This window comes from Narcine bancroftii, chromosome 14, assembly GCF_036971445.1.
Source record: "Narcine bancroftii isolate sNarBan1 chromosome 14, sNarBan1.hap1, whole genome shotgun sequence".
NCBI lineage: Eukaryota > Metazoa > Chordata > Chondrichthyes > Torpediniformes > Narcinidae > Narcine > Narcine bancroftii.
The window spans coordinates 42,064,734-42,090,132 of NC_091482.1; the positions used below are offsets into that span (position 1 = coordinate 42,064,734).

General features: G+C 41.9%; 1 protein-coding gene across 5 annotated transcripts in view; it reads right to left on the reverse strand.

Annotated features, from left to right (window-relative positions):
- The window catches only part of LOC138749850 (SHC-transforming protein 1-like), a 158,719-nt gene that overhangs the window by 87,936 nt on the left and 45,384 nt on the right, over positions 1–25,399 (reverse strand). For all 5 annotated transcript variants that reach the window (XM_069911803.1, XM_069911804.1, XM_069911800.1 and 2 more), the window contains one exon: positions 13,443–13,513. In XM_069911803.1, the coding sequence (XP_069767904.1) occupies positions 13,443–13,513 (71 nt within the window). The remainder of the gene's footprint in view (positions 1–13,442; positions 13,514–25,399) is intronic.

The following is a 25,399-nucleotide window of genomic DNA, read 5'->3' on the forward strand; positions in this document are numbered from 1 at the left end:
GTTTGCACTACTTATTGATGCCAATTCTTCTTTCCTCTCTTCTTTTCTCCTTCTGCAATACCTTTGTTCCTTCAACGGTCACCTTTCTCCTGTGGTTCCTCCAGTGGTTACTGCCCCAACATTTGTCTGACTGCTGAATCCCAATATTTGGGGCTCACTCATCCCCCACAAAAATATCAGCAGCTCTTCAAATATCAAAACTCCAGGGCAACACTGTTGCTAAACGTGATACCTGGCAGATTGGTCTGATCCACTCTCGTTGATGACCCTTCTGCTGTGCACAATCCTCACCAACAGTGATGTTCATATTCTCATCCATGTTAACTTCTCCATGGCCTCAGCGACTACCACCCTGTGGCACTGACCTCCACCTTTATGAAATGCTTCGAGCATCTGGCGATTGTACGCATCAAAGCACACCTCCCAGAGACACTGAAACCATATCAATTTGGAACGGAACTGTTCCACTGGTGATGCTATAGCCTTCTCCCTCCAATCTGTCCTGACCCATACGCCAGACTTCAGGTTGGCATTTAATAAGATCATATCTTAGAGGCTTGTGGAGAAGCTGGCCTCACTGGGACTCAACACCTATTTCTATAACTGGATCCTGGACTTCCTAAAGGAAAGACCGCAGTCTGTTCAGGTCAGAGGCAGAGCATTGAGCACCGTCACGCTGAGTACTGGTGCACCCCAAGGCTGTGCGCTCCGTTCACTCTGGTTCATGCTCATTTCCCACGACTGCATCACCAGATCCAACTCCAACAGGCTCATCAAGTTTGCAGATGACACGACAGTCGTTGGCCTTATCAGCAACAATGACGAGTTGCACTACAGAGAAGAGGTGGAAAATCGTGTGAAATGATGCAAGAGTAACAACCTGACTCTTAGTGTTGTCAAGATGAAGGAGATTACTGTGGACTTCAGGAAGACCAGGGACAACTACCCTTCACCACACTTTAATAGCTCAATAGTGGAGACAGAGCATCAAGCTTTCCAGAGTCCACAAGAAATTACCTATCATGGACACACAATATCCCCTCACTTGTCCGTAAGCATCAGCAACTGCCCTTCCTGAGAAGACTGAACCAGGCAAGGCCACTGGCCACCATCCCGTCAATTTTCTACCGGAGCTTTTTCGAGAGCATCTTGGCTGCATCACAGTGTGGTACATTGGATCGGAGGACAATCCACAGGACCATAAGAGTGGCAGAGAGGATCACTGGGGATTCCCCCCCCCCCCCATAGATGTGATTGTTGTCAGAAGAGGACCCCTACCACCCCGCACACAGCTTCTTCCAGCTACTCCCATCAGGAAAGAGATACAGGAGTATGAGCCATATCTGTCAGGCTGAGAAACAGCTTCTTCCCATGCCAGCGAGACTGCTGAACTGATGGACTATTCATACAAACCCTTCATGACTAACTTTTTATTTAACAATATTTATCTCTTTTAAATATCTGTATAAACTGTACATATAATATTACTAGTATGTACGTGTGTTATGTCTAGATCTGTGTTTGCAGTGTTTTGCACCAAGGACCACAGAACGCTGTTTCATAGGGCTGTATTTGTACAATTGGATGATAACTAACTTGAACCTGTTTCCCATGTCTGTAATCTCTGCTGATCCTATAACCTTGGACAACACTGAAGTGTTGATATCTCCAACCTGCCATCTACTGTTGACATCTATGTGAGGCACTGTTCAAGAAGGCAGCCAACATCATAACAGACCCTGATCACCCTGGTCAGATTTCAGATTGATTGTCAGAGTACATGCATAACATCACATACAAACCTGAGATTCTTTTTCATGCAGGCGAGACAGAATGACCACTTATGGGTTGTGCCAAAAAAAAACTGTACACAATGTACACGTAAACAAATAAAGAAATCGAAACTGACTGTGCAATATATAGAGAAGAAAAAAATCAACAAAGTGCGAGTCCTTAACTGAGTTTCTGACTGAGTTTGATGTTGAGGAGTCTGATGGTGGAGGGGGAGTAGCTGTTCCTGAACCTGCTGGTGCGAGTCTGGTGGCACCGATGCCTCTTTCCTGATGGTAGCAGCGAGAACACAACCTCTCCTCACTGCTACCTTCAGGCAGAGAGTACAGAAACCTGAAAACAAGCACCTCTAGGTTCAAGAATAGTTTCTTTCCATCAGCTATCAGGCTCTTGAACATGCATTGTTACACTAATCAGGAATTGCTCCGACACCAAAACTGTCTGCACTACTGCAAATCACTTTTTCTACAAGTAAAACTGTAAAAATTTATTAACTATTTTTCCGCACTTACAGACTCTTTAATTCAATTTAACAAACAATTGTTTTTTAACAAAGTACCTGTTGAGTTGCAGGAAGCAATTTTGGTGCCGTTGTACACTGTACAAGAGAGATGACAGTAAATTCATCATGATCTTGGATACGAAATATAACTCGTCAACTTTCCTGGTAATCTCCCCGAACATGACCTACCATGCACAAAGCCATGTTGATTATCCCTAATCAGTCCCTGCGTATTCAAATCTCTTTGAATACCTTATATTAATATGAGAATTTCAATGCGTCTGTACATTGTGCTTGTTTCTCTGACAATAAACTTTCATATCATATCTCAGATTTATCTTTAAAGTGCCCATCCACCCATCAAGCTTGCTCCCTTTACAACAACATCATGGCTGATCTGGCCATGGACAACTCCAACTACCTGCTTTTTCACCAAAACCATTAATTTCCCAGCAATACCAAAATCTACTTGTGTCTTAAATACATTTAATGAGGCAGCCTCTGCTGCTTCTTGGGGCAGATCATTCCATAGCTTCACCACTCTACGGAAGAAGCAGTACCTCCTCATTTACATTCTACATCTACTGCTCCATTGTGGTTTCCTCTACATTGGGCAAAGTCTTGGAGAATGCTTCGTGAAGCACCTTCACTCTGTCTGCCACAATAGGAGTGATCTCCCAGTGGCCACCCATTTCAACTCCTCTCCCCATTCCCTTGCAGACATGTCTGTCCATTGTCTCATGCTCTGCCTGACTTAGACAAGCTGCAAATTGGAGGAACAACACCTCACATTCCGTCTGGCATTCTCCAAATGGATGGAATTAATATTGGCTTCTCCGATTTCTGTTAGTTCCCAATCCCCATCTTTCCCCTCGTCTCCTTTTTTTCTAGCTCTTGTCTCTCTTTGTCTCTGTCTCCTTTCCCCCAGCTCTGCTTTTACCGAGCCAAAAACACCTTCCAACCCCAAACAATTCCCACTTTTCCTCTCTCCCTCTCCATATCCAATTAACACCTTTTGTCTGTTTGTCTGTACTCCTCCCCTTGGCCTTTCTTCCCTCCTTCCCAGCCTTTTAATTCAGGTGCCTGGCTGTTTTTCCTCACACCTGAGGGCTCAGACTGAAATGTTGGTAATATATCTATCTCCTGTGATTGCTGAAAGACCTGCTGAGATCCTCCAGCATTTCTGTGTCCGTGTTTGTGATTAAATCCCAAACTATTACAGTTGAAGCTTAACTCTGAAAAAGTCCATCTTAAAATCCTGTTTCAAACAACTTGCTGAACTTGAGGATCTTTTTAAAGTGTGGTTCAGAAGTAACTACGAAGCAAGAGTGAAGTATCAGATTTCTTTAAATTGTTGCTCAAAAGCAACAATGAAGCATTTTGAAACATCAAATCATCAGACTTCACAAATGTTCTTTCATACAAACAAAATTCTTTAATCCTCCATACAAGGGATTTTCCACAAACTCCTACCTATTTTCTTTAGGAGTTATCAAAAGTGACCATTTCTCTGGACACAAATGTGGCTTTTCTTAAAAGAGCAGTTGGAGTGGCTATTTTATTTTAAAATACCATTGGATGTTCCTTCTTTTCATAACAAAAGCACAGATCCTTTTCAAAGGAAACATCTTCTCTTGATGGAGAAAGCAATCCTGTATTCACAGGATGCACAGTTTCTTCCAACTAACCCCAAATGTCTAATTTCTTCAGTAATATCTTTTCTCAAAATCATGTGACATAACATCATCACATTTTTGAATATTTTATTTAAAGTTTTCTCCACACATTGAGTAAATTAATGCAGTAATACAAACTGCAAGAAGAAATCAAAAGTTACATTCATGATGGTATTCACGCCCCCCCAAAACCCCTCCCTCCCTAACCCCCTCCCTCAAAATAATCATACTCAATATAAAAGATATAATAAAGAAAAAGAAAGAAATGTTTTCAGGATTGCACAGAAAGATGTTGTCTAACGCACAAATAAAAATCTTCATAGCAACACAGAGGAGAATCTCGCAGGTCTAGAGGGACAGAAAGGACATTATTACAAATTTAAACCTAAAATTTGGGTATATGGGCACCAAATTTCCAAAGACACAGAGACTTTATTTCTCAAACTATATATAATATTTTTCCAAAAAAATTAAACTTTGAATTTCTGCATGCCATCTTGGCATACCAAATACATCTGATTTCCAAGTAATTTCAATACGTTTCCTTGCCACTATATTACAAATTTCAATTGTTATATTAATAGTTTTAATTTAGCCCATGTTTCTTCAATATTTCCTAATAAAAATATCCAGATTTTGCAGCAAAACAACTGCTATAATTTGTTCTAATAAATTGTATAAATGTACCCAAAAAGATAAATCTGTCCATATTTGCTCATCAATTACAATATTTCAGACCTAGTTCCCTCATTTAAAAGTTCTCACTTGTAATAAGGAATCTATCGTAGAAGTATTTTTTTAACAATTCCTCTTCTGATAAATGCCAAGGGCAAAAATATTATATTAGTAATAATTTATACGTGGTATTAACTTTTACACAATTATATACGGCATCCTCTACGTCCTCAGGAGTTTGCGGAGGAGCTAGTGGAGTTGTTCAAGTGAACTGGTACGGACTTGAAGGGCCGACATGGCCTGTTTCCGTGCTGTAAATGGTTATATGGTTATATACAGGCTCCCAAACACCAGCCAGGAGGTGGACCATGAGATACAGACAGAAATACAAAGGGCATGTCACAAAGATAATATCAAAATAATTGTGGGAGATTTTAACAAGGCAGGAGATTGGGAAAAACAGAAATTTACTGGATCACAAGGAGAGTGAGTTTGTAGAGAACCTAAGAGATGGATTTTTTTGAACAACTTATTGAGAAGCTACCAGGGGCTCCGCAGTTCTCGATTGGGTCATGTGCAATGAACCTGAGGTCATTAGGGAGTTAAAGGTCTCAGAATCTCTAGGAAGCAGCGATCATAACATGGTCAAATTCAATTTCAAATTTGAAAATTTTTCAGTGGAATAAAGGAAATTACGGTGGTATGAGAAAAGAACTGGCTCATGTCAACTGGAAAAGAAAACTAGTCAAAGGAACAGAGAAGGACTTGAGGATATTTTTGCAAATAGAAAAAGGCATGCAGGATAGATATATTCCAAGGAAAATGAAATTTGTCAAAGGAAAGATTGTACCAATGTGGCTAATAAAAGAAGTGAAGGCCAAGATAAAAGCAAAGGGGAGGGCACACAAGGAAGCTCAAATTAGTGGGAAATTAGAGGACTGGGAATCCTTTAGAAACTTAGATAAGGGATATAGAAAGTCATTAGGAAAGAAATGATGAGTTATGAAAGGAGATCGGCAAACAATATAGAAAAAGATACTAAGATTTTTTTTAATATATAAAGAATAAATGAGTGACACGTGTTGACATAGGACTGATAGAAAACGATGCTGGGGAAATTATAAAGGGTTGCAAAGAAATGGCAGAAGAATTAAATCAACATTTTACTTCTCTATTCACTGTGGAAGTCTGACAGACAGAGACTTCAGGGAGTAGAGTTGGTTACAGTTAAGATTACTAGAGAAATTGTGCTAGGTATATTGAATGGATTAAAGATTGATCAACCTCCTGGACCGGACGAGGTGCACCCACGGGTTTTGAAAGAGGTGGTTTTGGAAATTGTAGATCCATTTGTGACAATCTTCCAGAAATCAATAGCCTCTGGCATGGTTCCAGGGGATTGGAAGGTTGCAAATGTGGCTCTATTGTACAAGAAAGGTGGGAAACAGAAAAAAGAAAACTATAGACCTAGAAGTCTGACATTGGTGGTTGGGAAGATATTAGAGTCAATCCTCAAGGATGAAGTTATAAAATATCTGGAAATACATGACAGGATAGGTCCAAGTCAGCATGTTTCTTTAAAGGGTAGATCCTGCCTGACCAACATATTATAGTTTTTTGAAGAAATCTTAGGTAGGATAGACAAAGGGGAGGCTGTGGATGTTGTACATTTAGATTTTCAAAAGACTTTTGATAAGGTGCCCCATGTTAGGCTGATAAATAAGATGAAGGTCCATGGAATTACAGGGATGCTATTAGACTGGATAGAAAACTGGCTGATAGGCAGAAAGCAAAGGGTTGAAATTAAGAGACCCCATTCAGGATGGCTGCCTGTAACAAGCGGTGTTCCACAGGGGCTGGTCTTGGGGCCGCTGCTGTTTACAATTTATATTAACGATTTGGATTGTGGAATGAATGGTTTTGTGGCCAAATTTGTGGATGACCCTAAGATAGGTGGTGGAGCAGGAAGTGTTGAAGAAACTGTAAAATTGCAGAAGGATAAAGACAGATTAGGAAACTGGGCAAAAATATGGCAGATGGGTGCAGAGGATGATTTCTGGAATGCAGGGGCTGGCATATGGGGAGCATTTGACAGCTCTTGGGTTGTATTTATGGAGAATAGGAGAATGAAGGTGGGATCTCAAGGGGAAATTTTGAATATTGAAAGTGAATGCAGATAGGATCTTAAAATTAGAAGTTGTCCAATTAGAACAGAGAGGAGGAAGAACTTCTTTAGTTAGAGGGTCGTGGATCTGTGGAACACACTGCCACAAAAAGCAGTGGAGGCCAGATCACTGGGAGTATTTAAACAGGAAATGGGTAAGGGTGATATGGGGAAAAGGCTGGAAATTGGGTTTGGGTTAGGGTAAGCAGACTTAATGTAGAGTCATGGAACAGACTCAATGGGCCTAACGGCTTGCTTCTGCTCCTTTAACGTGAACTTTTGATAAGGACTTCTACTTCGATACAACTCGGCAACTACATTAATGGTCCTAATTTATCCCTCAAATATGCTCTGTTGAAAATAACAAAAAAGAGTGCTATGAGTTATACCATGTTTATTTCTCAATTGCTCAAATGACATTAATTGACTTCTTTCATAACAATCTTCAACATTTATAATCCCCTTACAAAACCAACTATCCAAAAATTAATTTTCCATTGAAAAAGATATGAGGATTTTGAATCAAAGGCATTTTAGGTGATATAAACTCTCTTACACCAATTTCTTCATTTATTTAATTCCACATATTAATCAAATGTTTCAATAATGGTGTATCTTTAACAGCAACCATTAATTTCAATTCTCACTTATGTATAAATTCTGTTTTCTTCTCTCCTATTTTATTCAATTCTATTTTAAGAAATGAGAAATCACATTTAAGCCACTCAATAATCATTTTTAAAATTAGGAAGTTGTAGACCTCCCAATTCATATTTCCATGTTAACTTCTCCAAAGAAACTCTTGACATTTTACTTTTCCAGAGGAATTTCCTTATGTATTTTTTCAACTCTTGAAAAAAATTTTGAGATATTAAAATAGGTAATGTTTGGAAAAGATATTGTATTCTTGAAAATATATTCATCTTAATACAATTAACCTTCCAACTAAAGTAATAGGTAAATTCATCCATTTTCAAAAATCTTCCTCCATCTTTTTAAGTAATAGTGAATAATTCAATCTAAGTAGAAATTCAAATTATTATCCGTATAGATACCTAAATATTTAATATCCTCTTTTGGCCATTTATACTGAGTATTCCCTTTGACATGGAATATAATCACCTTCTGTTAATGGCATAATTCACTTTTATCCCAATTTATTTTATAACCTGAAACTTTCTCATATTCTTCCAGTTTAACATATAATTTTCATAAAGATGTCTCAGGTTCAGTCAAATATATTAAAACACCATCTAAAAATTAACAATTTTATGTTCTTGTTGACCTATCCTAAATCCCTTTATTTCTAAATCACTTTGAATTACTTGAGCAAGTAGTTCTATTGCTAAAATAAACAAAGCTGTGGATAGAGGTCATCCTTGTCTACTTGATCTAGTTAACTGAAACGACATAGATATTTGTCCATTAGTCACTACTTTAGCTTTAGGAATATTATCCAATTTTAAAAATTCAATCCAAATCCAAATGTTTCCAACACCTTAAACAAAAAATCCCATTCCAATCCATCAAATGCCTTTTCTGCATGTAAAGCCACTGCAACACTCAAATCAGTTCATTTTGGGCTAAATTAATTATACTAAGTAATCTAGGCTACATTTTCTGGTGACTGTCTTTTTTTAACAAAACCTATTTGATCCATATTTATTAATTTAGGCAGGAATTTAGTCTATCTATTTGCCAAAATTTTCACAATTTTATAATCCGCATTTAATAAAACATCTGACCTCATCTTAGTCCAAAACTATAGGTGGATGACTCCAAATTGTCTGCACAGGTGACTGAAATGGTACTTGAATTTTGAAACAGCTGCTAGCATAATGCTGAATATACACAAAAATGCTTTTAAGAACCAAATAGGAAGTGCATGACATGGAGCAAATGCAGGCAAATGGGACTAGCCCAGAATGCTTTTGGGCTGATGGGCCTATTCTATGCTGTTTATCTCCATGAGTCAAACTGTGACAACAATTCAAAACAAGGCAATTTTCCAGATATGCTCAGTATGGGGCTGGCAGATTCTAATCTTCACATTACATTTTCAAAAGCTCAAAGGTTTACAAAGATTGTTCCATTAATTATTATCCTGAATTCTTTCAGTTGGAAGCACTGCAATCTGGTGGTGTCAGAATTCACTTGTTCTCTGATTATGTCCCAGTGTGCTGTGTTTCAAATCAGATACAAGGTTACAAATCTAAAGTTTAATTTGCATAAGATATGGGTTACATCATAATTTCAAGAATGAAGATGTTTGGGTGTTCCTGAGATAACCTGTCCAGTTTCTGGATGTCGTCATTCGATTCATATGCATATTATTTACTTAAGTAAACCTTGTTTAGAGGGAGGGGCTTGATCAAATTGTGGGGGAGGGGCCTCCTTTTCTCTTTTCTTTTTATTCGAGTTGTATTAGATAAATGTGAATTTAGTTGAAAATTGTAAACATTGATTACTCTATATTACAGAAGATAAAGTTAATATCTGAGAAGTATAATTCTCTTTTATTATATAAGGGAATGCGATTTATAACACTTTATTTTTTGATTTTTTTTGGAATATGTGTGTTGATAAATAAAATAAAATAACTTACTTTCTTTTAAAAGAAAATAGATTCAAGATTCAATTTATTGTCATAGTAATAAATCAGTGTCATGTCCAAACCACTGGCAAACTGAGCTCCAGACCGAACTTCCAATATAGTCAGGATCCCTTCAGCGCCCTTCGCACCTCCTCGCCTCCCGGTTCCGATACCTGTACCCCTCCAGCCAGTTCAAGCCAGTCTCCAGCAGCCCACAGCTTGGCACGAGTCTCCTGACTGTAGTCTCCATCGGTGCACAGCTTCCATGGGTTCCTCACCTCGAGTCGTGAACAACTGGCCGCATGCACTGGTCTCTGAGTTGCTGGTCTGCTGCAACTCACTGGTCTGCTGCCGTGGTCACTGTTCCTGCAGATCATCTCCTCCACTTCTCCCTCTCAGGCGGGGTGGTAATGGGGGTTGTTGGTGGCTGATTTTTCTGTCTCAGGTTTTATTGTATATTTTTCTTTTTTTTTTAAACCCTTCCTGGGGGATTATTCTTCTTCTATTCTTTTTCTTTTCAAAATTATCTTTGCTATATTATGAACAAAATGGGGGAAATTTTGAATGATTTCTTTGCCTCGGTATTCACTAGGGAAAAAAATGTTGAACCAGTTGAAGTAAAGAAAAATAGTGGGGAGGTCATGAAGCATATAAGGATAACCGAGGAGGTAGTGATGGCTGTGTTAAAAAAGATAAAGGTGGATAAATCTCCCGGACCGGACAAAATATTCCCTAGGACACTCAGGGAGGCTAATGGACAGTTAGTGGGGCCATTAACAGAGATATTTAGGATGTCATTGGCCACGGGGGGTGGTGCCAAAGGATTGGAGGGTGGCGCATGTGGTTCCTCTGTTTAAGAAAGGGTCCAAATGCAAACCTGGGAATTATAGGCCTGTAAGTCTGACGTCTGTGGTGGGCAAGTTGATGGAAAGTGTTCTGAGGGATGCTATTTACAAATTTTTGGAGGTACAGGGATTGATAGGGAGTAATCAGCATGGTTTTGTCAGGGGTAGATCATGCTTGACAAACCTGATTGAGTTCTTCGAGGGGGTTACAAAAAAGGTTGATGAAGGGAAAGCTGTGGATGTTGTCTATTTGGACTTTAGTAAAGCTTTTGACAAAGTTCCCCACAGGTTAGGAAAAAAGGTGGAGGCATTAGGTATAAATAAAGAAGTAGTGAAATGGATTCAGCAGTGGTTGGATGGGAGGTGTCAGAGAGTAGTGGTAGATAATTGTTTGTCCAATTGGAGGCCGGTGACTAGTGGAGTTCCTCAGGGTTCGGTCCTGGGTCCACTATTATTTGTTATATATATTAACGATCTGGATGTAGGGGTGGAGAATTGGATAAGCAAGTTTGCGGATGACACAAAGATTGGTGGTGTTGTGGACAGTGAGGTAGATTACCGTAGATTAAAAGGTGATTTAGAAAGGCTGGAGGTGTGGGCTGAGAAATGGCTGATGGAATTTAATACAGATAAATGTGAGGTGTTACATTTTGGAAAGGCAAATTTAAAAAGGTCATATACATTGAATGGTAGACAATTGAGGAGTGCAGAGCAACAAAGGGATTTAGGAGTGATGGTAAATAGTACCCTCAAGGCTGATACTCAGGTAGAGGCTGTGGTGAAGAAGGCATTTGGAATGTTGGCCTTCATAAATCAGAGTATTGAATTCAAGAGTAGGGAGGTTATGATGAAATTGTACAAGGCATTGGTGAGGCCAAATTTGGAGTACTGTGTACAGTTTTGGTCACCAAATTATAGGAAAGATATAAACAAAATAGAGAGAGTGCAGAGAAGGTTCACGAGAATGTTGACAGGATTTCAGGGTCTGAGTTACAGGGAAAGGTTGTGCAGACTGGGGCTTTTTTCTCTGGAGCGTAGAAGATTGAGAGGGGACTTGATAGAGGTGTTTAAGATTTTAAAAGGGACAGACAGAGTAAATGTGGATAGGCTTTTTCAATTAAGAAAGGGGGAGATTCAAACTAGAGGACATGGTTTAAGATTGAAGGGGGAAAATTATAAGGGGAACATGAGGGGAAATTTCTTTACGCAGAGGGTGGTGGGGATGTGGAATGAGCTTCTGGCAGACGTGGTCGAGGCGGGATCATTGGTTACATTTAAGGAAAGACTGGATCGTTACATGGATAGGAGGGGACTAGAGGGGTATGGACTGGGCGCTGGTCAGTGGAACTAGGAGGGTGGGGATTTGCTACGGCATGGACTAGTAGGGCCGAACTGGCCTGTTCTGTGCTGTAAGTGGTTATATGGTTATATGGTTAATTGTTAATTCAATCCAACCTTAAATTTAATGTTTTGGTGAAGATTATAGCTATGTTATTGATTTAAAATTTATGTACCTTATGTACATGATATGGCTGAGGCTTTCCATGAGATTATTATGTTCATAGGTTTTTATTAAAATCAAAAAAAATTTAGAAAGAAAGTATTCCTTGAACAATTTTATACCCTGCCGTGAAAAGAACAGAATTGTATCCTTTTTGTCGAGAGTTTAATCTTTACAAATCCATGTTCGTGAGCTTGCAAAATGTGCAAAGAGGAGTCCATTCGTTCTGGGCTTGTCCACATCACATTAATCAGCAGGATCTGGATGAATCCACATCAATTTCAAACTGAAGTCATTAGATCAGACAGACAATTCCCTTTTGCTTGCCTGCACACAGTCTTCCATTACACTCAATTTTGAAATCATATCTTAACAACAAACCTTTGCTGATTTTAATTTTTATTTTGGAGGAAGTTTCCAGTAATTTTCTTAAATTTAATCCAATGAAATCATTACAGGGAAATGAAGCCTCTGAAACTATCCTTTACATCAAACTTCACAAGAATTAAAAAAAAAAGATTCTTCTCTGCTTCGAGACAGGTTTTACAGCACAGAAACAAACTTTTGGACAAACTAATCCATTTGCCCATATTTGGCACAGATTGCTCCAAATATTTTCTGTGTCTATGTACCTGAATCAATGTCCATTGTCCCCACCTCTATGCTTCTGTTAGGCTGATCACACCATTCATCTTCCATCTCAGGCATTTCCTGCAACATTGCCATGTTCGCTGATGATTGTCAACATCAGCCCATGGGAACGGGAAATTTGAGAGATTCACCATCTCCTTCACAAACACACCCCTTCTCATTTCACTCATGAATGGCATCTGGGCAGAGTTTAAACAGCAAGACTGAGGGGCTGGAATATATTTGGTGTAAAATATAGGGATAGGCTTAAGAAAGGGAGAGGGAAATATATGGGGCAGGATTCTTTTACTCATTGTGGTGGGTGTCAGAAGAGGTGGTGAAAGCAGATACAACCTCAAAGCTGAGAAGGTATTTAGATAGACAGATGAAGAGGCAGGGAGTGGAGGGATCCAGACATGTGCTGGCAGGTGGGATTAGTTTGAATTGGCATCAAAGTCTACCCGGAGATTAGCAGTGGAGTGGACTGTTCTTGCACTGTACCACTACACTCGCTGTGCTGACTCATTTAACTGAAGACTTTTCCATCGTGTATCTTGCTCAGCCATTCAGCTTGTCTCCATCTTCTCAAAGCCTCTTCACCCCTGCTCCCTTCTCAAACCCATCTGCTTTTGTACCACTCTGTGTTTGCCTGCACATTTTGATACTTCATAGATATTGATGGGCTCATCCAAATGTCTCATGAGCCAGGTGGTTTTGCAGCCCATTACCTCAACTTTGCAAGTGAAACAATACCTCACTGTGTGACCCAAGTGTGAAGCTAAATGGAGCCAGCAGGGCCTTGGAGAATTTGTGGGGTTGTTCACCTGATCCAGTAAGGACTGAATCAGGAAGTAAGCAGCACCTAATCCCTGCAAAACGTCGCGCACACCTACCCCCACCTAGCCCCTGCTCACAATCAAAGGCACAAACATATTTCAAACAACATTTCACAACCAGTTTCCTGCAAATCCACAATATTTATGACATCTTGTGAGTTTTCAAGAAAACGAGTATTAAGAAGTATATTTTAAGTGCAGATTTCCTTATTCTGACATCAGTGCTTACCTTGTAACTTGGGTTCTTGTATTGAAATCAAGTGACCTCATGGACCGCAAGACCTCCACACAACCCATGTACTGAAAGAAGAGAGGAGAAAAATTATAAATTTCTTCAAATTATTGCAAGATGAATCATTCTCACAACATGAAGCTATTTGGAGGTAGGGAGGCAAAGAGCTCGAAAGTGTGCTCAGCCACTGGCCCAACAATGGGGTGGCTCAGGGTTCCAACCACCGAGTGTTGGGAACTTTCTGTGACCAGCCAATGGAGTGGAGAACATTAGCAGCCACATCCCTGCTGCTTCACACAGTCGTTTCCATTCAGATCAGTCATACTTTGTGAGCAGGTACAAAGTAGAGTTGCGGCAGCTCACCACGAGGCAGGCGAACCGGCCCCGCTTGTAATCCACGCAGCGGGGCAGCCGGCCAAAATGGCGCCATCGGGGGTTTTCCCTTCCTCCCACCACGGGGCTCAGAAGCCCACGCTGGGGGACCACGTGATGCCTGGGTGACGTCAGCGCCCTCCAGCGCGGTTCTCAGCCAGGTCCGGGCTAGGAGTATAAGTGCAGCCCAGCAGCCTGCAATAAACTAGTCTGCTCACTGAGCTCAACCCGTCTGTTGTGTGTGTGTTCTTTCAGGAGCAGGGTAGCTGCCGCTACAGAGTCTCCTTCAAGTAAAGTTTAGTATAAAATTAGTGGAAAGGAGACAGGGGGCAGGTTGAGGGTTTGGGCTTGCAGGGTGGAAGGGGGGTGGTCATAAGTGTTCAAGTGTGGGCTTCAGTAAACACTGGGCTTCCAGGAGGCGAGTGAAAACATGGAGGTTCTTTTCTTTGTGACTTCTAAAGGTGGTCAAGCATTTGCATCAAAGTGTTTTGGTCACAGCGAGTGAGCTCAGACCTGTGTCATCCTCCTCCTGAGCAATGTGGGAACTCAGGGATGCAGCCGGTGTCCCTGAAGACGCCGTGTGTAGGACGTGGGTCTAGCTGCAGCTCCTCACAGGCCACAGGGCACAGCTCTGGAGCTTCCTCTGGATTCACTTTGGAGCATCCTTGACGCTGTGAATGTTATGGAGGACACACTTTGTGGGTTGGTCACACCTCAATTTAAGGGCCCAGGGAAAGAAAGGGAATGGGTGACTAAAAATTAGAGCAATGAGAGGAAGGTGGTGCTGACTTACACAGGCTGTGGGCTGCTGGAGACTTGTGGTCGAAGGACCCACACTGGAAACTGGCTCGCTGGAACCAGGTATCGGAGCCAGGATTTGAGAGGGTGATGAAGGCAAGAAAAATTCCCGAATGGCCTTTGATGCTGAAAGCTTTCTGATCCTATTGGAGGTTTGGACCTGGAAGTCGGGTTACCAATGGGAGTCTGTATAACTGCAAAGTTATGTAATGATTTCAAAGTCTGTATAAGTGCTGTGGGAGCACTGAGGCAAATCCATAGACACTCATTGTCTCTGAAGGGAATCTCCCTGGCTTCCCTTTTCTCTTATTGTCAGGAGCCCTGGGCAATGTTTATGGTGACTCTTTGCCGTACGGGAAACAAACGTTGATGTATATCATCTTTTTGTATTATTCTGCCGAAAGGAACCTCAAACCTAAGGGTTCCCCTGTGCTCATCTCCATCCAACACAGATGAGATGCTTTGGGGGAGATGGCAGCAGGAGCCAAGATGATGGCACTGTGGGCCACTGCTACACAGGAGGATAGGAGAAAGAGTGGTAGCGCCATAGAGGTCGGGTGTTCCTTGAGGAGGAGAAGGCACAAACAACTCTTGGATGGTGTGTTGCCTACCGAGTACAAGGTCAGGGATGCCTTGGAGTGGACACGGGGCAGTCTGAATGAGGAGGATGAACAATTAGAGTAAAGGTGCCAACACTGTGGGAGAGAAGCAGGATGAGATCCTACCATCTGAATTTAGCAAGTTTGGAGATAATTTAAGAAGTTGGACAATACCAGCCAGTGGAGGAATAGCTGGATTGCTATCTGGATTTAGCAGTAGAGGAGGGGGGAGGGTTTCAGATTCCTGCGACATTGGAACAGGTTCTGCAGGAGGAGAGAACCACAAAGCCTACACCTGGAGCGGACTGGGATCGAGGAACTAGGGAGATAGTTTTCTGTTGGGGGTGGGGTGGGGGGGGAAGTTTGTGGGTTTAGAGGCAGAGAGGCAAAGGGAAGCAATGCAGAGACGAAGGAAAAAGTTAGAACAGAGAAAAGTCAGCGGAGTGCAGAGGCAAATGCAAAAGACCTAAATATTATTAGATTCTTGGAGAACTAGGAAACTTTATCTGGATACCACACAGCATTGCCACAAGGCAGTACACATATGGCAAAGAGGACTTGTTTAGTGGCCATTGCAGAAATTTGTTTGCCGAATGCACATGGTTGCGAAATAAATATCCAATGGTGTCAAGTAATACAGAAGTAAAGGCAGAATGGTAAGGGCACGGCTCTCCCATCTACATCCACACTGGGGCACAGCTCTCCCATCTACACCCACACCAGGGAACGGCTCTCCCAACTACACCTACACCAGGACTCGGCTCTCCCAACTATACACACACCAGGACTCGGCTCTCCCATCTACACCCACACTGGGGCATGGCTCTCCCATCTACACCCACACTGGGGCACAGTTCTCCCATCTACACCCACACTGGGGCACGGCTCTCCCATCTTCATGCATAACAGGGCACAGCTCTCCCATCTACACCCACATTGGGGCACAGCTCTCCCATCTACACCTACACCAGGGAACGGCTCTCCCAACTACACTCAGACCAGGACAAGGCTCTCCCATCTACCCCCTCAACGGGGCACAGTTCCCATCTACACCCATACCAAGGCACAGCTTTCCCATCTACACCCACATTGGGGCATGGCTCTCCCATCTACACCCACACCAGGGAACGGCTCTCCCATCTACACCCACATTGGGGCACAGCTCTCCCATCTACACCCACACCAGGAAATGGCTTTCCCAACTGCACCCACACCAGGACATGGCTCTCCCATCTACACCCACACTGGGGCACGGCTCTCCCATCTACACCCACAATGGGGCATGACTCTCCCAACTACCCCCACAACAGGACACTGTTCCCATCTACACCCATAACAGGGCACAGCTCTCCCATCTACAGCCACACCTGGGCACGGTTCTCCTACCTACACCCACACCAGGGCATGGGTCTCCCATCTACTCCCACAACAGGGCACAGTTCCCATCTACATATACACCAGTGCACGGCTCTTCCATCTACACCCACACCAGGGAACGGCTCTCCAAACTACACCCACACCAGGGCACGGCTCTCCCATCTATCCCCACAATGGTGCACAGTTCCCATCTACACCCACAATGGGGTATGGTTATCCCATCTACACCTATACCAGGGCACAGTTCTCCCAACTACACCCACACCAGGACATGGTTATCCCATCTACACCCATAGCAGGGCACGGCTCTCCCATCTACACCCACACCCCTCAATTTATGTAATGATTTCAAGCATTTAGTATAAAGGTGGAAGACAATAATTCAATATAAATCTATCCCTTCTGACCTTATACATATTCTGATACACTTCTCACAGACGAGGCCTCATCTGCTGAGTGTTCTGGCATTTTCTTTTTTACTTCAGATTTCTAATATCTGTAACTTTTTAAAATTTGAATCCATGTTCACTGCTGGTCAACCCCAAACACTTTTCTGTCAGCTTTCACCCGGCTGGAGATGGTTTAAGCTCCACTCCCTGTTGTGTCTGTGCTAAGTCCACCCTGCCATCGCTGGAGCCAACTGATCCCACCACCTCCTTCGCAAGCACAACCTCTCAGGTGGAGAGACCATAGCTGCCTGCAATGAAAAGCAAAATCGATCCCTTCACGGAAAGATGACAGATGATATTGGAAACTGATCCAAGTGTTTGCCCAGAATCCAGGGCAGGAGTTGCCTTAATTCAGATGGGTGAAATTTTGCCATAACTTAATGCTGAAATGCAAATAGAAAAGCAGTTTGTCTGTCCCAGTCATGAACCAGAGGGGGCTGCGGTCCTTCAACCTGCCTTCAACAGACCACATCAAGGGTCACTTAGAGGTTCTAACTAACCTATCAACCTGCATATCGCTAGGACGTGAGGGGAGACCGGAGCATCAAAAATCACCTGTAATTGACTAGGCCTATAAAGGGTGCAAAACCGCCTCATGTTGGCACGTGCAAACTCCATATAGGCAGCATTTGATGTCTTACTGTTAACGCGGTGGTTCCCTTCTCTTCCATGATTTATCACAATATATTCCCGCAATGCACAGACTGTAAATGAGTGCACGTGGAATTAAAACTTGGCCAAATTTGCACAACTTGGCACACAAATTTAGCCCTCAATGTGCTAAATAAACAGACATATTGTAGTAGCTCATTCTACATTGGCTAATGAAGAAGAAATGATTGCATGTCAGCACACAAATGATGACCCACACCCTAAATATATCTCCACGATTAGCAATGAGGGATGAAGTGACAGGAGAACTGACTCACTGTAGCTGATTTACTTCCGATGAGTCTTTGTAGCTTTCTCCGACAATGCCAGAAATAATTGTATACGTACAGATTTAGGATGAATCATACTTTCAAATGACAAATGGCTAATTTTACTTCTCAGGCAAAAACACAGGAATGAAGACCAGAAAATAACATTCAAAATTTGGTTCAGTGAATGTACATATTCAATGCTGAACATTGAATTACAAAGCTAACAATCAAATTCCAATAACTAAACAAGGATAAAATGGATCAGATATTTGCACCAGCCATATGGTCCAAAATCTCTCTTCGTAGTTGAGGGTTTAGTGGCTGAGAATGATTGCACTGTGACTGGGCAGGTCCCTTGGCAAGTCTCACATCCTTTCATGACTTGCCCAAAGCTTCAGTGATCATTTGAAAGTTGTGCTCTTCATGTTGAACCTTGCCTGACTTCATCTCTCTTTACCTTAGCCACTCTTTCTACTCCACTAGCTTGACGCACCCTCTGCTCCTCAGACACACACATAACCCCAGTTTTTAACTTCTCTATGATGGCTATACATTCATTTGGCTACTAATTTCCTGTCCTCTAGTACCTCAGTTTCGTAAGTTGATAAATAATGCTGTATGTGGCATAATGCCAAATAGCCTTCAAGACCCCAAGGAGGAGATCAGCAGGCAGATTTTGGAATGGTGCAGGAAATACGGGGTTGCAGTTATGGGTGATTTCAACTTCCCTAATATTGACTGGCACCTACTGACTATATAAGAGGGATAGATGGGGATTCCTGACACATTGAAGGGGTGTATTCTGCCCCACCCCTTCAGTTCTCAGATGTCTATGACTTTTTCTGTGTACGTTTTATGGCATCGACCCCTCTATCTCTGTGCTGCGTGTTGGCCTGCATGGAGAGGGATTACATTTGCCTCCTAGTGGCCTCGAAGGCCCGAGCTGCGTTTACGGCATCTGCTAGTTTCAAGCTATCTTTTCCTATGAGAGCTTTCAGCCCTTCAGGATGAGCCCTTCCCCAGATTAGTTGGTCGACTCTTCTCTCCTCTATTTCTTGGAACTTGCATTTTGCTGCCATGTTCTTTAGGCTTGTGAGGAAATTATCTACTGACTCCTCAGGTTCTTGTTTTAATCCCTGGAACTCATATCCCTTTATTCTATGGTTGGGTCGCAGTTCCAGGGAAGAACATTTTTCTAACATCCTTTCTGGGTGGTTTTCTTCCTCTTCAGCCAGATCCCAGCTATTAAACAGGTCTGGTCCTCGCTCACCCATTCAAAGAAGGATGTAACTAACCGTTTCCTCTGGCGTAGCTCCCTTGAGGAAATTTTTGAATGCCAGGTTGCACTTCTGCTTGAAATTTTTGAAAGCCTCCATGATGTCGTCGGCTTCCCCGTCCATTACTTGGAGGGGGGGTGATGGGGAGGGGGCAGCTGCTACTGCCAGTTTCTTCTCCAGCCCTGGTGATCAGTTAATGGGGCTTTTTCTTTGTTTCCTTCTCTCTGTGTTTATTTCAATTTTTTTTCTATATGGCGTGGGTTTCGATTGATCCTGCCACTGCCATCATGTTGTGTCCGGGTTGTACCATCTGAAGACTTAATAAACACTAGGAAAGCTTGTAAGTTTACAGCATATTTCTTTACTCACATCAGGCTACTGGGTCATGTATAGACACAATGTCTCTAACCGCGTATGCACCACACTCAAGTGTGGCTCTTACAGTGTTAGTATATAACACTGGGCTTCAAATTTCAAAGGCCTATGCTTAAACATTGCATTTGAAACACACACACACACACAAGAAACCTGTGCATAGTTGGGGATAGATTTAGTGTTAAGAATAGTTTAAAAGTTAAAACTATAGTTTAAGAATTAGAAATAAAATTAGTGTTTTAGAATTAAACACTCTTTGGTTCATTGCCTATTGCTGCCCATTACATGCAGTTCATAACAATTAAGATCGATAAGTCCCTGGGGCCGGACACGATATACCCCAGGTTTCTGTGGGAAGTGAGGGAAGAGAGAGCTGGGGCAGTAGCTATGATCTTTGAGTTCTCTTTGGCCACAGGGGATTTGCCAGAGGATTGTAGAATGGCAAATGTAGTCTCCCTGTTTAAAAAAAGGTAACAGGGAGAATCCTGGTGAGTCTGATGTCAAGGGTGGGCAAACTATTGGAGAGGATTCTTAAGGATAGGATCTATGGCATTTGGAGAAGTCCTGTCTACTCAATGATAGTCAGCGTGGCTTTGTGAAGGGAGAGTCGTGCCCCACAAGCCTCAATGAGTTTTTTTGAGAAGGTAACAAAAGAAATTGATGCCGGTCAGGTGGTAGATGTGGTCTACATGGATTTTAGTAAGGCATTTGAGAAGGTCCCCCATGAGAGACTCATTCAGAAAGTCATGAGGCACAGGATCCATGGAACCATGGCTGTGTGGATAAAAAATTGACTTGCAGGTAGAAAGCAGAGAGTAGTTGTGGAAGGAAAGTATTTTTCCTTGAGGTCAGTGATAAGTGGAGTACTGCAAGGATCCGTTCTAGGACCCCTGCTCTTAGTGATTTTTATAAATAACCTAGAACCATAGAACACTAAAGCATAGAAAACAGGCCATTTGGCCTCTCTAGTCTGAACTGTTCATCATCTCGCTAACCCCACTCACCTGCTCCCATTCCATGACCGTCCAGACCTCTCCCATCCATATATCTAACCAATTAAAAATACAAAATGCTGGAGAAGCTCAGCAGGTCAAATCCAAATTGTTTTTAAAACACAAGATCAAGCCCACATTCAGATGGCAGCTCATTCCACACACAAACCTCTCTCTGAGTGAAGAAGTTCCCCTAATGTTCCCCCTAAACCTTTCCTCTTTCATCTTAAAACTATAATCCCTCATATTTATCTCCCCCAATCTTATCCACCCTCATAATCTTGTAAAATCTCCCCTCATTATTCCCTGTAACTTAACTCCTGAAAACCAGGCCACATCCTATTAAATCTCCTCTCCACTCTTTCAATCTTATTGATATCCTTCGTGTAGTTTGGCACCCAGAACTGCACACAATATTCCAAATTTGGCCTCACCAATGTCTTATAACATCCCAACTCCTAGACTCAATACTTTGATTTATAAAGGCTAAGATGCTAAAATCTTTCTTCACAATCCTGTCCACCTGTGATGCCACCTTCAGGGAACAATGTACCTCTATTCCCAGATATCTCTGCCCATCCATATCCTCAGTGCACTACCTTGTAGTGTATATCCTACCTTGGTTTTCCCTTCCAAAATACTTCACCTCTCACTTGTCTGCATTACTGCCATTTTTTGGCCCATTTTCCTAGTTGGTCCAGATCCCTCTGCAAGCTTTGTAAAGCTTCCTTGCTCTCCTCAATGCCTCCTATCTTTGTGTCATCAACGAGCTTGCTGGTCCAATTTACCCATTCATCTGTCATCTGACCTGTCTTGTTCCCTAATAGGAGATAATGTATTTCATCCTTTCTCGTTGGTACCTCAATCATTTGGAACTCAAGGTGAATGAATGTTTTCTGAACCAAGGGGTATGGGGCATAGGTGGGCATTTGGAGTTGGGTCATGGATCAGTATTGATGGGTCACAAAGTTGTGCAGCGCAGACACATCTTGTTCATGCTGGCCCCATTTGACGCATGTCCATGTTAGATCCATGTTCTTAAATATATGCCTTTAAGTTCACATACCTTCACTACTTCCTCTGGCAGCTCATTCACATGCCCACCACCCTCTGTGCAAAGTTAAATAGGGGAGTTTGCAGACACTAGGTCTGCAGTGTGATACTGGAGAAACTCGGCAGGTTGCTCACTGACTGTAGGTTAACCATTGTTTCAGGCCTGGGCCCTTCAAGGTCTGAGCAAAAACCTGAATAAAGATGAGGAGAGGGGGAGGAGCTCACGCTAACAGATCACAGGTGGATACAGTGGGTGGGAGGAAGAGGTTAGACGTGATGGGGTACTCTCTGATTGGGAAGGGAAACATGGAGTTGGAGGAAAGGAGATGGGGAATAGGAAAAGAGACAAAGTAAGTCATTAGGAAAGAAAAGACAAGTTATGAAAAGAGATCGGCAAACAAAATAAAAGAAGATACTAAGAGTTTTTTTAAATATATAAAGAATAAAAGGGAAACACGTGTTGACAAAGGACTAATAGAAAATGATGCTGGGGAAATTATAATGGGTCATAAAGAGATGGCAGAAGAGTTAAATCAATGTTTTACGTCTGTATTCACTGTGGAAGACATTAGTAATATCCCTGACAGACAGAGGGTTCAGGAAGTTGAGTTAGATACAGTTAAGATTACTAGAGAAATTGAGCTAGGCAAATTGAATGGATTAAAGATTGATAAATCTCTTGGACCAGATGAGGTACACCCGCGGGTTCTGAAAGATTTGGAGATTGTGGACCCAATGGCGATGATGGACCCAATGGCGATGATCTTCCAGAAATCAATAGACTCTGGCATGATTCCAGGGGATTGGAAGGTCGCAAATGTGGTTCCGCTGTTTAAGAAAGGTGGGAGACAGAAAAAAGGAAACTATAGGCTTATTAATCTAACGTCAGTGGCAGGGAAGATATTAGAGTAGTAGATCCTCAAGGATAAAGTTATGAAATATCTGGAGATTCATGACAGGATAGGTCCAAGTCAACATGATTTTTATTAAAGGGTAGATCCTGCCTGACCAACCTATTAAAGTTTTTGAAGAAATCTCAGGTAAGATCAATAAAGGGGAGACTGTGGATGTTGAATATTTGGATTTTCAAAAGGCTTTTGATAAGGTGCCGGATGTTAGGCTGATAAATAAGATGAAGGTCCATGAAATTACATGGACGCTATTAGACTGGATAGAAAATTGGCTGATAGGCAGGAAGCAAAGGGTTGAAATTAAGGGATCCCATTCAGGATGGCTGCCTGTAACAAGCGGTGTTCCACATGGGTTGGTCTTGGGGCCAATGTTGTTTACAATTTATATTAACGATTTGGATTGTGGAATGAAAGGTTTTGTGGCCAAATTTGCAGATGACACTAAGATAGGTGGTGGAGCAGGAAGTGTTGAATAAACTGTAAAATTGCAGAAGGATAAAGACAGATTAGGAAACTGGGCAAAAATATGGCAGATGAAGTACAACGTTGAGAAGTGTTCGGTTCTACATTTTAGCAGTGGAAATAAACAGCCCAATTTTCTGGATGGGGAGAAAATTCAATCCTCAAGGTGCAAAGGAACCTGGGTGTCCTCGTGCAGGGAAATCTAAAAGTTAACGCCCAGGTGGGATTGGTAGTGAAGAAAGCAAATGCTATGTTGGCATTCATTTCAAGAGGAATAGTGTATAAGAGTAGAGAGGTGTTATGGGGCACTGGTGAGACATCATTTGGAGGACTGTGTGGAGTTTTGGGCCCCCTATCTTAGAAAAGATGTGATGTTGTTGGAGAGGGTGCAGTGGAGATTTACTAGGATGATTCCTGGAATGGAGGGGCTGGCGTATGGGGAGCGTTTGGCAGCTCTTGGGTTGTATTCATTGGAGTATAGGAGAATGAGAGGAGATCTCAAAGAGGCATTTCGTATTTTGAAAGGTTTTGACAGAGTGGATGTAGATAAGATGCTTCCCTTGGTGGGTGAATCAAAGACAAGGGGTCACAGTCTTAAAATTAGAAGTTATCCATTTAAAATAGAGGTGAGGAAGAACTTCTTTAGTCAGAGGGTTGTGGATCTGTGAAACTCACTGCCACATACAGCGGGGAGGCCAGATCACTGGGAGTATTTAAACAGGAAATGGATGCATCTAATTAGTAAGGGTATCAAGGGATATGGGGAAAAGGCTGGAAATTGGAACTAGGTGTGAGCATAGTTCAGCTTAGTGTAGAGTCATGGAACAGACTCGATGGGCCTAGTTGCCTGCTTCTGTTCCTTTATCTTATGATCTTGTGATATACCTGGATGAAGAGGCAGAAGGATGGGTCAGTAAGTTTGTGGATGACATGAAGGTTGGAGAAGTTGTGGATAGAGCTGAAGGTTGTTGAAGGTTACAAAAGGATATGGACAGGATGCAGAGTTGGATGGAAAAGTGGCAGATGGAGTTCAATCTGGATAAATGTGAGGTGATGTATTTTGGAAGGACAAACCAGAAGGCTGAGTAAAAGGTTAATTGTCAGTTTCTTAAGAGTGTAGGAATGGAAGGGAGAGGATGGGAGGATATGCAATATTTTTTGTTATTTCAGAAATGTTAGTTTTAACCTTTTTAATTTATCTTGGGAAAGGATTATTTTGGGGCTTTCTATGTACCTGTTTGAAATATTGGTTTTGGTTATTTAGGTTTAGTTTTACACACAGACAACTGTATGGAGAATCAAGGTAAGGTAAAAGAGATGGAAGATAAGTATGAGAAAACAAAGGGGAGGGAGAAGAGGGGGATGGAGAAGCAATGGGATAATGAATAAATCAATTAAGTTTTTAAGCTTTAATGTCAATGAACTATATGGTCAAATAAGAAGTCTTGGCACACCTTAAGAAACTTCAAAGTGATACAGCGTTTTTACAAGAATCCCATCTTACAAGTGAAAAACACACTAAATTGAAGAGGGGATTGGTAGGCCAGACTAAATTGAAGAGGGGATGGGTAGGATGGGTAGGCCATGTGGCAGTGTCTTCCTCTAATTCCAGAGCCAGGGCAGTGGCAATCTTGATAGGACAGGATGTTCCAGTGTCCGTCCAAGGAGTGATTGTTGACGCAGCAGGGAGGTTCATAATGGTACACTGTCAAATATATTCAGAGTCCTGGACACTCATTAATGTATATGCCCTAAATTTTGATATTGAAAAATTGATACAAGAAATATTTTTGAAAGTAGCTGATGGAAATTAAAATATTTTATTTGGAGGGGATTTCAATTTTTGACTAGATCTGGTCATGGATAAATCATTCAGGAGGTGACAAAGGCCAGGGTGTCAAAGCCCACACTGGCCATGCAAGGCCTGAACCTTATAGATATTTGGAGAAGGCTAAGTCCAAGAGAAAGAAATTATTCCTTTTACTCAAGACAACATGACTCCTACGCTAGAATTGACCTTTTCTTGGCGTCAGCCAGTTGGAAGGTAGGATAGTGGAGTCCGACTATAAGGCTCGGCAACTGTCGGATCATTCATCCCTGACCTTGTCCATTATAATGCCAGATAAGCAGACTATGGCATATAGATGGTAACTAAATTCACTGCTGTTGAGAATGCAAAATTTTGTTGCTTTATTAGAACTCAGATAGAATTGTTCTGCAAGACAAACTGCCCCTCTACTGATAATAATATTTTTAAAATTTGGGATACATTGAAGGCTTATTTAAGAGGCCGGATAATTGGATTTTCTATAGGACTAAAAAAAATATGAAAGAAATTAATACTTTGGAACAGGACAGAGCTCAAT